The sequence below is a fragment of the Sebastes fasciatus genome, chromosome 2, assembly GCF_043250625.1.
Source record: "Sebastes fasciatus isolate fSebFas1 chromosome 2, fSebFas1.pri, whole genome shotgun sequence".
NCBI lineage: Eukaryota > Metazoa > Chordata > Actinopteri > Perciformes > Sebastidae > Sebastes > Sebastes fasciatus.
Genome location: NC_133796.1, coordinates 37,311,138 through 37,326,340, shown reverse-complemented (window position 1 = coordinate 37,326,340; position 15,203 = coordinate 37,311,138). Strand labels below are relative to the sequence as shown.

At 40.4% G+C, this 15,203-nt stretch overlaps 1 protein-coding gene across 2 annotated transcripts; it reads left to right on the top strand.

Moving 5' to 3' along the window:
• The first annotated feature begins 6,732 nt into the window (after positions 1 to 6,732).
• On the top strand, positions 6,733 to 11,427 carry slc35c1 (solute carrier family 35 member C1). 2 transcript variants are annotated; one of them, XM_074622654.1, is made up of 3 exons: positions 6,733 to 6,959; positions 7,806 to 8,317; positions 9,807 to 11,427. In XM_074622654.1, exons 1-3 carry the CDS (start codon positions 6,736 to 6,738, stop codon positions 10,385 to 10,387), a joined length of 1,317 nt encoding a protein of 438 aa, XP_074478755.1. In that variant the 5' UTR covers positions 6,733 to 6,735; the 3' UTR covers positions 10,388 to 11,427. The 2 variants fall into 2 exon arrangements, with proteins under 2 accessions (XP_074478755.1, XP_074478764.1); XM_074622663.1 differs by lacking the exon at positions 6,733 to 6,959 and having other exon boundaries at positions 7,684 to 8,317.
• The last annotated feature ends 3,776 nt before the right edge of the window (positions 11,428 to 15,203 follow it).

Here is a 15,203-nt window from a genome sequence, read left to right as displayed (position 1 = left end):
GTTTGTGTTTGCCTGTTTTCCATTATAATTGTTTTGGAATAAAGCTACCCCATTTTCTGCATGGTCTTGAGCCAGCAGTTTTTGCATTACTCATCATGCCTTCCAAACTTTCCGAGTGCCAAACAACATCTCCTGTATTACCCTTTTATGTGTTGAAATGGATGTTTTTTTTTTATTATTCTGGGGCTCCAGCCCCGAATGTTTTTTCATAAATCCTGAATCTTTTGGATTTTAAAATAACTTCAGCTTTGTGTCATTTCCCCTCAGTCTCTCTGCATGGACCGGCAAATGAATGGAGCAAAAGTTCTATTAATGGGGAGTAATTCAGAGTATTGAAGACCACATTTACTTGGCATTGTTGGGGATTCTTGATTTGCAATAAAGAGCAGCTCAGATTATTATGGCATGATTCAAATGTAGCAGATTTGTTTAACATTCACTTAGTGAACTCTGGTGTCACGGGAAGGCGTATAAATACCACGAAACTACATGGACATCCCAGGTGCTATGAGTATGCATTTAGCCTTTTTGCGTGTCATTTGTTCGAGCAAGGAAAGCACTTAGTTAGGGTAAGGGGAAACGTCACGGTTGGGCTTAAAATAAGTAAGTAAACTCAGTGAAATGCATAAGGAAACAACATCACCCAACAACAGAAAACATGTCACAAACATCAATAAAAAACACGTGAGAATTGTCACAAAAAACTGGTCAACAAAGGTCTCAAACACCGGTCTCCTGGTTAAAAGTCCAGTGTTTGTTGAATCCATCCACCATAAGTGATCTTTCTCACTTTTTATGCATTTAAATTGCAGTCAGTACAGGATACATGGCGTACAAATTACATGAGGAAATCAAGAAAGGCGCTAAACACCTTGCGCATTATGGCATTTATACGCCTTTTCGTGCGAACAGGCTGCTACTCCAGCATAACACAAATAGGTTTCAAGATTAGTAATCAAATCCCTACCCTATATATGTTATGTAACTGAAAAAAATAGTAACATCAGACATGTTTCGCCTCTTTTAGGTGGCAGGAGTGTAAATTAGTCATCCTCAACATTTGCTGTGTTATGGTTTCAGAAGGATGAAGACAGTTGGAGAACAATTAGATCCAAAAAAGGATGTAGGCTCTACAGGATGATTTTTTTTTTTTCCCCTGACAAATATCATGTTTTTCCCAAATGATGTACAGATTTTTAGGCTTTCTATTGTCAAAAGGCTTGAAAAATAGTGCATATAGCTGCCGTAAACGGGGGGATAAAATCTCCCCGGGTGAGGATGCCCCCCTATAGGCTGAGCCCCGAACCTTTACAACGTCTGGCTCCACACCTGATTGTTACAAAAGTCTTGTTGCATTCAACAACATTGTAATGTAATATATACTGTATGAAGCCACAGCATAGCAATCCTTGACCCTCTTGCCAAATTCAAACCAAGTCACAATAGATACAAAATAATAAATAATGTAGAAAAAGGCTGAACAATAAAATGAAAGCATAAAAGAGGTACAGTGGAAATTATTTTGAATTTTTTATCATTTCAAATTCTCATTGTAATTTTTCAGATCAAGAATTGGGCACAGGTCGCTGGTGTCTATAGGGGCTACAACCTAACATCTGTGAAACCTGTGTTGCATTCATGTAACTATTCTATTCATCTTTATTTCCACAACTGCTTGATCATATATAATTGACATGAGCATTTCACTAAAATGTTGGGTTGATATGTACTAATGTGCAGTTTAGATGCTCCAGAGCCTGCATGATCCCCAGCAGCATCTTCCCTCCATTTTTTTTTGCGCTTTCTAATAAAGTGTGGAAATCTCCCCAGTCTACCGGGGTCAGAGAGGCAGACCTCCTCGTGAATAGCAAACTTGGCTCCAGCGGGGGCATTTCTCCCCTTCCAAAGCCAGAGCAAAAGGGAGCACAATGAGGGGTCAGACACCCCCTGATGGATGTGCTGCATAGGCTGAGTCAGACGGCACAAATACTGCCTCTGTCTTCTTGAAGGATGATGGGAGTTTTACATCCTTGCTGAGAGCATATACTGTACGAGTCCATGGGCATTGCTCACCAACAGAGCGACCTACGCTGGCGCACCAGCAAAGTGACTCGCTGTGTACTGTAGCAGAAAATGTAACCGCAACAGACAACATTCACTTACAGCAATTTTCCAGCAACTGAGCAAGCTAGCAACTGAATGATGGCAGCAGGGAGATGGAGTTTGATACGAGGTCTGGACAGGAAAGTGAAGTGCAAGATAAATTACTGTTTATGTTTTAAACTCACTTTTAGCTACAAGTTAAAATGAATATGTATATAAGAAATAATACACAAAGCATTCATGCAGATAATCAGCGAAAGCATTAAAGCAAGTGAGGCAACTAAAACCTATAAATATGTGTTTTTAGGCAGTCAACAAATGCAGCTGATATATAGTGTGAAGGCTAAGGAAATGTTCTAGACTTGGGTGTCCTCTGGGATTTCCTAAAACGCCATTAATCACAACATCCCTAGTTCTTTTATTGCATGTCACACACCTCTCTCAACACATTTCCTGTCTGTCTTCACTACCAAATAAAAACAACAATGCAAAAGCGCACATATTGGAAGCTTCAGAAATAGGAGTGATTGAACAGATCCAGGGAATGGTATTAAAGACTACGGATTAGATATAACTAAAGGCATGTTGACAGCTTTGTAGGTGATTAAGTGCTGCTTTTCTGAGGGCAAGTGAAAAGGGCAATCCAGTGGTCTAAATGAGAAAAGATTGGTGTATAAAATAATAAAAAAACAACCGTATGTTATACAGGTAACTGATGTTGTTGTGGTGTTTATTTGCTTATTGAAAACACTTATTCCCACTATGTATTCTTTCATTCACTACTAAAAAAACTAATGATGCTGATTGCCACTATGCAACTACAATATGTCTTTGCATGAGTCGGGTGTCAATCAACATTGATTATCTGCTGCCACCTACTGTCTTGAGGCTTTAGTACAGCAGTAATATATTTGAACTGTGAATTCCTGCTGCTGCTGTACAGCATATGAATATTGAAAAGGAAAATAATAATAATAATTCATATAGTAAAAAACGACAAAAAACCCCCGTATGTTTTATGTTGTTGTGGTTTACATCTAAGATAAAATAAGATATGCCTTTATTAGTCCCACAGTGGGGAACGTTGTAGTGTACAGCAGCAAAGGGGATAGTGCAGAAACAAGAAGCAGCAGTAAAAACAAAAATCAGATACAACACAGTGCAAAAAGCAAAACAAAGTAGACAGGCATATAAATATGAACAATTTAAAAAGAAGGAATATAAAAGTAGGACCAATATAAACAAGGGGAATATTAAAAATTGGAACAATATAAACAGTATTGACAATAAACAGGCTTAACACAATTGCACAGGTGGAAATATGATATTGCACAGTGATTGGAATGACATTTTGAGTAGTATTGACAATCGGTGTACAGTATGGTGCAATTATTGTCAGTTTTTGGTGTGTTAAGTGGTCTACTGGGAGCAGTGCTGGTTGTGGAGCAGCCTGTCGCTGAAGGAGCTCTCCAGTGCTGAGTTGGTGTAGGGTGGGAGTCGTTCCCCATCATGGATGACAGCTTAGCCGTCATCCTCCCCTCTTCCACCACCTCCGCTGGGTCGAGGGGGCATCCCAGGACAGAGCTGGCCTTCCTGATCACTCTGTCTAGTCTCTTCCTGTCCGCAGCCGAGATGCTGCTGCGCCAGCAGACCATGCCATAAAAAAACGGCTGATGTCACCACAGTGTCATAAAAGGTCTTCAGGAGTGCCCGCTGCACTCTAAAATACCTCAGTCTCCTAAGCAGATAGAGTCTGCTCTGGCCTTTCTTGTAGAGTGCAGTTGAATTGACAGTCCAGTCCAGTTTATTGTTCAGGTGAACACCCAGGTATACTTGTAAGATGTCACCATCTCAATGTCCATTCCCTGGTTGTTCACCGGTTTCGGGGGGGGGGTGTGTGCGTCGATGAGGCCGACGATTGCAGAGAGGTGGTCAGAAGAGCAATGGGGAGTGGCTGTGAGGTGAGTGTTGTTGACATGGAGGTGGGGGTGGGGCAGTGTACTGGGGTTGCAGACAAGTGGCGTTGCAGCAGTGAGGACTGGCCTGGGGGAGTGACAGGTGTCTGATCAAATCTATTGAAAAATAAATTCAGGTCATTCACCCACTTTTTGTCCACCACAGCCTGGGAGTCGGGTTCATGTGGTCAGAGATGGTTTTCAGGCCTCTCCTGATGTTGTTCTGCTGCAGCTGTTCCTCCGTCTTTCTCCTGTAGCTGTTTTTCCCCTCCCTGATCTTCCTCCTCAGCTCCTTCTGCACAGCCTTCAGTTCCTCCTTGTTTCCTGACTTAAAGGCCCTCCTATTGTCCTTAAGGAGAGCCTTTATATCAGGATTAATCCAGGATTTATTGTTATAAAAACACCTTACGGTCCTGGTGGGTACGTTGTTCTCCACACAAAAGTTGATGTAGTCTGTGATGCAGTCAGTGAGACCGTCTATGTCCTCCCCATGAGAGTCACAGAGTTCCCCCCACACAGTTGTGTCGAAACAGTCCTTCAGGGCCTCATCAGCCTCGTCGGACCATCTCTTTACTGTGTGGGAGACAGCTGGTTGTCTGTGTACAAGAGGCCTGTACACAGGCAGGAGATGAACCAGGTTGTGGTCAGATTTCCCCAGAGGAGGGAGGGTTGATGAGGTGTATGCCTCCTTGGCATAAAATAAGTCCAGTGTTTTATTGTCTCTGGTGCAGCATGTGACAGCATGAAATGGTGCAGCATGAAATGCACAGCTAGATGTGCATTTCATTATTTGTTTGACTTTCAGGAGTTTTATATTGAATTAAATACAACTTTAATAATGCCTATAATGCTCTAATGATATACTCATCTACAAACATCTTCTTCCCTTCTTTAAAATAAAACCCTATAACGTTGAAGGTCAGTCAATGAGAATACTATTTCTTACAAAGAATGTTTTTTTGTCGAGGTAACACGTTAAACTTCATAAAATCCATCGTTATTGCAGGGGTTTGGGTTCTACTACACCATCAATATATCCATGTAAACACAAATATATATATTTTAAGGTCAGTATTTGAAATCAAATCAAAACAACTGGAAGACAAGGCATCTTAAGACAAAGACTGTGTACATGGACTGTAGAATGAGCAAATAAAGAGTCTTATCCAAAAGAACTGGTCCAAACAAAGTATAATAATGTTTGTTTGGTTTTTTTCCTGGCTCAAAATGAGGCGGAGGTGGTACCATCCCGATCATGTGCACACACGTGTACGTGTACCGTCCTGGACCGTGTGGACAATGTGAAGTTGTGGTCAAATTGTTACAGGAATAGTCTGTGGTCGTGTCTATAATGTGAATCCCCGGATAATAAATGCTCATCTGCAAGTTTCTGTAGAGGTCCTAGTAATATGTATTCTTAAAGTGAACTGAAGTAGCATATCACATGACATGGTTAAGCTATGACCACAAATACTACTGATATAATAAATACATTCTAGTGGCAAAATATTATATACGGAAAGACAGATCTCACTTTTTTTGAAGCATTCAAATTAATTTAAAACAAAATGTATTTTAAAGGTCTAATTGATAACATTTTTATGGACACAAATATAAAAAAAAGAATAAAATACATAAACAGAGCCTTTAGAAAGGCGCCAAATAAAAGTATGGCTTTTCCTGAAAAAAAAATATTATTTTGTTTATCTCTGTGGAAAATTACCATTTCTAACAAGGCTTGTGAGCCAATAGTATACCGACGTTGGTATCACGTGGTATCTTTGGGTCGTCAGTTAGTGTGGAAAAAAACAGATAAATGGCTGAGATTGACAGTAAGTGCCTGGCAACGACTTGTTGTGAAGTAAATGCAAAGGAACGGGGGAGGGAGGATGCGACTGCTAGTGGCTGAATGTTATCAATAGCACCTTTAAGTAGGCTCCTCTCACACACCTTAACAAGACACTACAATAAGACAGCCTATCCTTTATACTTTATTTTGATCATTTTACTTCCTAATTTTAATTATTTGCTGTTATCAGTAGGCCTATGTTGGCTCCATGAAGTTGGCTCCATGAAGACAACCGTCAGAGTTTTGTCGAGAGCTGGGGGCAGTGTGAAATTTTACGGGGAGGCTGCCGTTTGCAATTCTCTATGCAGGAAAAACCTGTTTTAATTCTGAAAACTATGCCATTACCAGGTGTTCTAGGACCTGAAAAACTGGCATAACCACACCCACATCAAGCACTGACTAATTACAAATGTCTTCATTTAGAAACTCACAAATCAACATACTTGTTTTCACTCCTGTTGTTCCCCCCCTCTTATTCTGGTTCTGTAGGCTAGGTTACTGTTCAAACATCTAGGCTACTGTTCGGTGTAAGACGCATAGGTAAGACTGGCATCCCTCTTGCTTTCTTTGCTTTTCTTTGGCTACCTGTGAGTTTTTTTTATCGAGTTTCTGGATTTTTCTGCTTAAGTTTCGAACAAGGAAAGACGTAGAACATGTTCCTATCTTTATTAAGCTAGAGTGCAGTCTGAATCCTCAGGTAGGATAGACCTACCCCCTCCTGACAGATTTATAATTTAAAATCTTACAAAAGATAAACGAGCCAAACCCATGGGGCTATTGTATTAGACTATATTGTATTATTGATATACTACATTATAATATCCCTCCATGGTTTGTACCATGCGCTGTCCTCTGACAGGGCGTATTTTGCATACCAGGAAATGCAGGGTTGTGCAAAAGCCACCTGCGCTGGTGCTTAGTGGGAGGGGTTGGTGCCATGGATGTATAAAGAGCACTGGGAGGGGTGCAAAACCTAAAACAGACAAGACACTTCCTGATAGTCTTATTTCTCCATGCTGGACTAATCAAAGAGCAATCTCCTACAATTTAAGGTATGAAAACCTTTTTTAAAAATGCATCCTATACCCAATCAAGAAACCAAAATGTCTTGTTGTAGGCCAAAATATTTTTTTGGCAGGTTATATTATAAGAACTAAAAATAGATTAGTTACTAGATTAAAAGGAAGAAAGAAATGCAAGGCCTACTGCAGGCTGAAACATCTAGATGAGTGAACTAGTTTAACTAATGAGAGCTCAAACATTGTTTTTGAAAGAATCGGGAATAATATGGATAATCATGGAATGTATTTATTTAAGGAAGCTATCTCTTTAAATTAAAAAATAAATAAATTGTTAGGTGCGCTCAAGGAGACTTCCGGCTGGAGCGTCTACCTTTCAAGTTAAAAGTGAGGAATTTAAAAACAAACTGGTTGTTGTATTTGACGTCAACAACACCGGCATAGTGAACTTATAATGATGACATTATATTGAAATATAACATATATATTGTCTTGTTTTTAACTGTAGAAGCCAAGAGACGGAGTCAGTCAGAGAGTAGTGTAAAAAAAAAAGACAAATGAATAGGCAAAAATGTATCTACAAGCTATGAAATGTGTCCACTTAAAATAATTCCCCTTGCTACTGCTAAACTGCCCCAGATAGCTGCGGAAACTAGGCTACTTTTGCAAATTTATTTGTGGAAAATCTGGTTTTAGCCGGGCTCAGAGTTGTGGAGATGATCTTTTATTCTGAAAAACTAGACCGGAAGTCGTATTGTTCCTGCTGTTTGCGGAAGTCGGTCGTCATGGTTGTATGGAGTTAGCAGAGGTTGTGTAGCTACATGTTAGCTCATGTAAATGCTGCAGGTTTTAACCTCCTCTCTCTGCAATCATGAACAGAGCTCAGCTGAAGCGCTCCAGCATCTTGAGGATGGCTCTATCCGGCTCTGAGACCATGGACCAGGACGGAGAGGAGGAGACCTTCATCCTCCGGGCGGTGAGGATCGGATCCGTGGTGGCTCTCTACTGGTTCGTCTCCATAACGATGGTGTTCCTCAACAACTACCTGCTGGACAACCAGGACCTGGACGCGCCGCTGTTCGTCACCTTCTACCAGTGCGTGGTGACGGTGGTACTCTGCTGGCTGATGCAGCTGCTGTCCAGACTCTGTCCGGGACTCATCGACTTCCCCTCGGTCCGGTTCGACCTGAAGACGTCCCGGGAGGTGCTGCCGCTGTCCATCGTCTTCATCAGCATGATCACCTTCAACAACATGTGTCTGAAGTACGTCGGAGTGGCTTTCTACACGGTGGGCCGGTCGCTGAGCACCGTGTTCAACGTGCTGCTGTCCTACGTGATCCTGAAACAGACCACGTCGCTGAGAGCCATCCTGTGCTGCGGGATCATACTAGGTAGGTTTATCTTTCTGTCTTTCTTTGTAACGCAGTACTGACTAGTAACGCTATAGCCTAGAGAAATAGGTACTTTTGCTTCTGAAAGTATTCTTGACATTTGCTGAAATAGGTTAGTGGTTAAACATAAAATCTGCACTTAGAAGAGACTGTGAGAAATACTATATATATATATACATATATATATATATATGTATATATATATATCTCCTCATGCACTTTTTATGTGGACACCCCAAGCATTATTATGATCATTGAACATCTCATTTCAAAACCAACATTTGACATTAATATGGTGTATAACAGCCTCCACTATTCTGGGAAGGCTTTCTACAGTATTTTAGAACCTGGCTGCATTTATTCTGGACATTTGCTGAAATAGGTCAGTGGTTAAAAATAGAATCTGCACTTAGAAGATACTTTCAGAAATACTATATACTATGTGTGTATATTAGGGATGACACGATACCCAGAATCTAGCAGTCGATACCAATACCAGGGAATTTCCACAATTCTCGATACCAAATTCGATACCACGGTAAAAAAAAACAATAAACCCCATGTAATGTGTACATGTGTCTATATCTATCCTCAGATTGCAAGCAGTAGTTTAAATTCACTGACATGGTGACATTTCACTGGGTAGGCCTATAGCCTGCCAGAGTTGGGACCAAGTCATTGTTTTACAATTCACAAGTCAGGTCTCGAGTCCTAAACAAGCCAAATGTAACGTCATTTTAACAGCAAAGTAACTGGATCCAACTGGTGCTCAGTAAAATAACGTTAGTTCTTCATGGTTTTCTCCTGAAACTTGATTGGATGCTGTCAGATTGGTTCAAACAAAGTGGATCTGCGGAGTTAAGTGTAAGATAATCAAATGCAAGTCCCAATAACATTCACTGGAAATAAAGAGTCCAGAGTTCAATAATAAAAAAAACACCACTTTTCAGAGATTTAGCAATAAGCAACAAAAGATAGAAATTCAGTTTGTTCAGTTCAGTTCAGTTCAGTTTTTTCCCCCACGAGTGAATCCTCTTCTCAAACATAAAGGATCTCTGCATCTCTGGATCTCGCTGCTGCATTTGGCGCTTGGCGGGTGTTAATTTCGGACCCTGCAGGCATCGTCGGTACCTTCAGTACTGTAGAAAACGAGTACCGTCACGTGTTTAGAATTTTGGCATGGACTTGGTACTGAAGTATCGGTTCTCGTGACATGCCTAGTGTGTGTATATATATTGAAGCAGAAAAAATGGGCAAGCTGGGAACCTGGTAAAGGATAATTTTTGCAGCCCTAATTTCAATTCTTGGCTGAAAAGTGGGAAATAAATCTGAGAAACATAACATTTATTTACTTCCATGACTTTGGATGTACTAATAATACAGATATTGAAATATTTCAGTGCTGAAATGCAGCTGACGGCAGCCGTGGTCAAACATGCTTTATTGTGTATTGTGATATCACAGTCCTGCATCTGTCCATGCTTCTCAGGTGGATTCTGGCTCGGTGTGGACCAGGAAGGCATGACGGGGTCCCTTTCCTGGACAGGCGTCTTTTTTGGCGTGTTGGCCAGCGCTTGTGTCTCTCTGAACGCAATCTTCACCAAGAAGGTGATGCCAGCGGTGGACGGAAACATCTGGAAACTGTCCTACTACAACAACGTGAACGCCTGCGTCCTCTTCCTCCCGCTCATTATCGTGTTTGGAGATCTGGGCCGTCTCGCCAGCTTCAGCCACATCGCCGATCTCGGATTTTGGGGCATGATGACGCTCGGAGGAGTGTTCGGTTTCGCCATCGGCTACGTCACGGGCCTCCAGATCAAGTTTACCAGTCCGCTCACGCACAACGTCTCGGGGACAGCAAAGGCCTGTGCGCAGACTGTTATTGCGGTGGTGTACCACTCTGACACTAAAAGCCTGCTGTGGTGGACCAGTAACATGTTGGTTCTCAGTGGCTCGTCAGCCTACACGTGGGTCAAGAGTCTAGAAATGAAGAAGGCTCCCCACAGAGAGCCTCAGGACTCGGCCAAGGAGAAGCTGCTGCCAGGGGAGAAAGGTGACATGGGAGTGTAACCGTAGTAACTGCGCTGAGAAACCTTCAGCTTTTATCTATGTGGTGTGAGAATGTAAAATAATGTAACATTTAGGTTATGAGTGATTGAAGTGATGCTCACATGGAATCTGTGATTTTGGTTAATAGTCGTGTGGTTTTCTACAGTTTGACTTGAAGCCTAAACGAATTTGTATATATATTTTATTTAAAGCTATTCACATGCATTGGGGCCTTTTTTAGAATTATTTTTAAATGAACTGAGAAATGTAATAATGTGTCTTTTATGGTCCAAAGTGAAGGGAAAAAAATCATGTTTTTATTCATAGGGAGGATATATTTACTCAGATTGAGGGTATCGGCGTCATAGCAAAATGGTAACTTTTTACACCTGTTGTTTTTAAATATGATTCTAAAATTTGTATGTGAAACATACAAGTGTGTGTCACTATGTTAAGAGTTTTATCCTCTGGCTAAGAACATTATCTGCTTTCTAATGTGAACAAAGCCAAGACAGGAGGATCTGTAATATCCTGCAGTTAGGTAACCTAACCTAAGTAATCGAAACGCCCTTGTGTCAATGGGACTGACATACAGTAGGCCTTTTGTCTCCAAAGAAAACACTCCTTCTGCATTTGAAACTGTTGCAGTCATAAACTTGTACATCATTTGCTACGGCACGCACTGTTTCTGAGCTGGTCAAATTTTAAATTGTAAACCCAGGCGATGGCGTACGGTCTATGAAAATATATTTGCATTTCAGCAATATGTACTCAAAGGTCACTCACGTGTTTGTACATTTACACGTGTCAGTATCTTTTACGTGTCACAGCAATGTACAATTGCACCATTGAGATGTGTTTGTTTGCACATGTCATCCACTCTTAACTTAAGGTGTGAAATACCAGGTACGCCTTTACCAGCCTGAAAATGCCGTTGTCTGTCTTCAAAACCGGCTTTTTAAAAATGTCTTTGAATCGCTGTAACATTTGAACTTAACAAAAGCAGAGCCAAGGAGCTTATTTAAAAGAAGAAAAAAAATTAAAGATGGTGTACAATTCAACTGTTTTCAAGTTTTCTTATTCATAATAAGGAACATTGTGGGTTCTCTGTTAAACAATGAAATTGGAGGTTATTTATATTTACACGTGTGCTATTTTGGCATTCTTGTCAAATAAATACTTTTATGCATATTTTGTACGTAATACAGATTTTTGTATTGCAATCCAAAGAGCCATTTTACTCATGTGATATACAGTAGATATGTTGCCTAAACCAAACTGGGTTTTTTTGCCTAAACCTAAAGAAGTTGTAGTTCTGTTGCCTAAACCTATAGCAGCCTTTGTGTTTGTGTTCAAAACTTGACAATTTCATTCAGTTTTACGTGTTAGATTGTGTTGCTTTTAAGTTTCACTTTCACTTTTACAACATAGTAGGTGTAGTAGGCCCCTAATGACCCACATCTATGGTACTTATAGCGACTGATAACGCCTATTTAATGGCCTGATAACCGTCAAATCGGGTGCTTAAGTTGGCAAGTACCTAGCTAAAGTTGTCATACGGAATCAATGCCTTGACTTGCAGTGTCAACGTTACAACTAACTGACTCCATCGATAAGATGTGTTACAGTGAGATGACTCCCTCTATGTGTCACTATTGCCAATGTGGGTTGCTCGGTTATTGTCAACACCGGATGGAGGTGAGGAAGGTTAGTGGATGTTGGAGCAGGGTTGGATGAAAGTCTCTGGGCCCCAAATGGAATATTTCTCTGAGCAACGGGGGGGCTAAAAATAGCTGACAGAACACCATGGGCAATTACATGTACCAAAAGACACTGGTCTCTGATGTCAAGAACTCATTTCAGCAGTGAATGTGGCCTTGTGACACCAATGAAAGTTTTATAACTGTGTCATGATGTGGAATACATAACCTCCCTCTCCCACTCATCCTTCTCTCTCATGTCTGGTTGGGTCAGGTTCAACATGACAGGACGAGGCGAAATCTTCAATAATGATTGACAGTTCAAAGGCTGCAAGTGGCATAAGTAGTCGGTCATGTTTCTTTATACATGTCAGCTCAAAGTGGTGGTCGAAATGCGGTTGTCACTTTGTTGATGCAAGAGTCAATTACCACTGTCACATTTTCAGTTTAAAATCGTGACTTCGGTATCCTCTTGCTGTGTGTAGAAACACAGTTACTAGTACACAGTGCTTTATGTTTCTGAAGACCCCTGTTAAATAATTTTTTTCATGTAGTTTAATCTTGGTGTGCGTTCCAATACCCACACTACTAAACTATTTAGTATGCCAGAAAAAATATTTAGTATGTCCCAATACATAGTATGTCAAATGCAGTATGTCAAAAATACCAGGATGTCCTAGTACATCTGGTCATATTTTGCAGTATGAAAGTCAGCATGCTTTTCTGTCTATTCTGACCCACAATACTCTGCGCAGCGGATATATAAGGGTCAAAGTTCAAGGCACAATGTTTTGTCGTATGTCCCGATTGTATGCATACTGCATGCAACAGTACGCACTTTGTAAGGGCAACTGCAATATGTACTAAAAGTAAAAAGTATGCGATTTGGAATGTAGCCTTAGTGTCGTCTTTATCCTTGTGATTAAATGCAACTTAAACCTGCATCCATTTATTTTTGGGGCCACTTGAGGGCAGCTAAACAAGCTGTAAACACCGCCCTGATACAGTTTAATCTTATAAAGTAGATAACGGCTAACAATTTAGCAAACATGTGCTTATATGGAGCAGCACTAGCTTTCGTTGGTAGTCGGGTTTCCGGCAACCAGATGAATCCAAGTCCAATATTCACTTGTCTTCTAGCTCTGTTTTGGTCTCCACCAACTCCTGAGAAAAAAATGTCTATCTCCTTAGCTGTTCACCAGTTCTTTAGATCAATTAAAGGAGTTGTTGGAGGTCTATGTACCTGAAACATTTCCCTTATGCAACAAAATATTATTAGTCGAAGTTGGGTATCCACAATTGGTAGTTATTTCTAAATGAATTCCAACTGAAGTGATGGTAATAACCACTGTAAGTATTTACATTGTGCAAGCACCGTTTGCACTAATTACAGCTTTGATTTTCTTTGACACTGTAATTTTCACATATTCTCCCCACTCATCCTGCATGTTTTCTCACATTCCGTCAAGCTGGACAGATTTTCACACTAGCTGCTAAGCACCAAACAGCATACAGATAAAGATAAAGAAGGCTTCAGTCAACAGTCAAACATCTAGCAAGCTAACGTCCTGATTTTTTTTTTTTTTGTGAATATTGCATTTTTTGTTGTTCCATGTCTTCTATTTGCATAAATAGGCTAATCTTTGCTAATATATTCGCCATAAACAATCTAAGGTTGTAATATGTCAAGGCTACATCACCATGAAGTTATTATGGAGATCTTCTGCCCTCTAGTGGTCAAAGATCTATGAATGAAGCTTTAAAAGAAAAGTCTAACAGAGAAGACTTTGGTTATTGCTCAAGGTCTGGGGCTCAACAACAAGACACAAGATTCACATCTCTGTCCTGTAACAACCATGTATCTCCAAAGGATTAACTTTTCCTTAGCGAATAATAACAGCCCCGCTTTCAGCTTCTTCCAGATAATCTGATATGGTTTATTTATTTAAGAGGTGGAATACATTTTTAAAATCATAAAGGAACACTTAATCCTTCGGAGTTTGAAAAGTCTGTCATTGAATGGACTGGAACCAACATTGCGGCTTGTTTGGAAACTTTCTTCTCTTATATCACGAAAAAAGTTCACTAACATTTGTTTCTGAAAACATTTTATGCGAGAAATAAGCCATGCAGTTGCTAAATCTGTCATTATTTTGGATCGACAACAGTTAGTTTAAAAGATTCTCGGGAGTTCCGACTGGCGAATCGCGCCCCTGATTAGCATAAACTAGCTTAGACCTCAACTTATTGCAAATGAGGAGCCGCCAATGTGACGCCCTATCTCTCGAATCGCACCGCCACGCTACCAGAATGCATTGCAAATGACTGGGAAGCGTGGATAGGACGGAGGCTGTGGACATGTGCCAATACTGGATTTAACATAGTAGACATGATCACCGACTACTTGTATAACAATTTAGCCACAAATTCAAAGGGTGACCATACGCGGTCCAGCCATGTACTCGATTTTGACAGAGTCTTGTTATCCTATTAGTCATCTGTGTGGAATTGTCATAATTAGCATATTAATTCTTGAGTTATGGCCAAAAATGTGTTTTGTGAGGTCACAGTGACCTTGACCTTTGACCACTAGTTTCTAAACAGTTCATCCCTGAGTCCAAGTGGACATTTGTGCCAAATTTGAAGAAATTCCTTCAAGGTATTTCTAAGATATTGCATTCTAATGCCTCTGGCAATTGCTGTTCGGAGGCATAAAAAGATCAGAGCACATTTGCTGTGGATATTTTTTTAAGTAATTAGCAAGCAAAAAGATCCAGAGTCTCTCAATCATCTTGTACATTTCGCAATCCACACTCATCTTTAGTAATATCGGAAAAGATAATGATAATCAGATATCACAAAAAGTAAAGAAAAAGTATTTATAAACAGCAAACAACAGTTAAAGTCATGTAACATTATCAGCCTCAATCTGTCTGCTCACAACCTGCTGTAATGGAGAAGATGAGAGAGGAGATATGAAAGCATGGAAACTCCTAGGTAAAGGCTTAGGTAATGGAAAAGCAACCTTGGGCATGAAATGGGCTGTGACGGTCCTGTCAGCCTCATTGCTTCTGGCAAATCTATGTAGCCTGACATCATAAACTTTTCATAGAGAGGACATCTGTTATCTGTCTTCC

What these genes read in the sequence shown, in the direction of transcription:
- slc35c1 (XM_074622654.1), top strand. Translation starts at nt 6,736, where the DNA reads ATGGTTTGTACCATGCGCTGTCCTCTGACAGGGCGTATTTTGCATACC. An exon ending in GCAATCTCCTACAATTTAAG is followed by an intron (nt 6,960 to 7,805) that starts GTATGAAAACCT and finishes AATCATGAACAG; the next exon opens with AGCTCAGCTGAAGCGCTCCA. An exon ending in GTGCTGCGGGATCATACTAG is followed by an intron (nt 8,318 to 9,806) that starts GTAGGTTTATCT and finishes CATGCTTCTCAG; the next exon opens with GTGGATTCTGGCTCGGTGTG.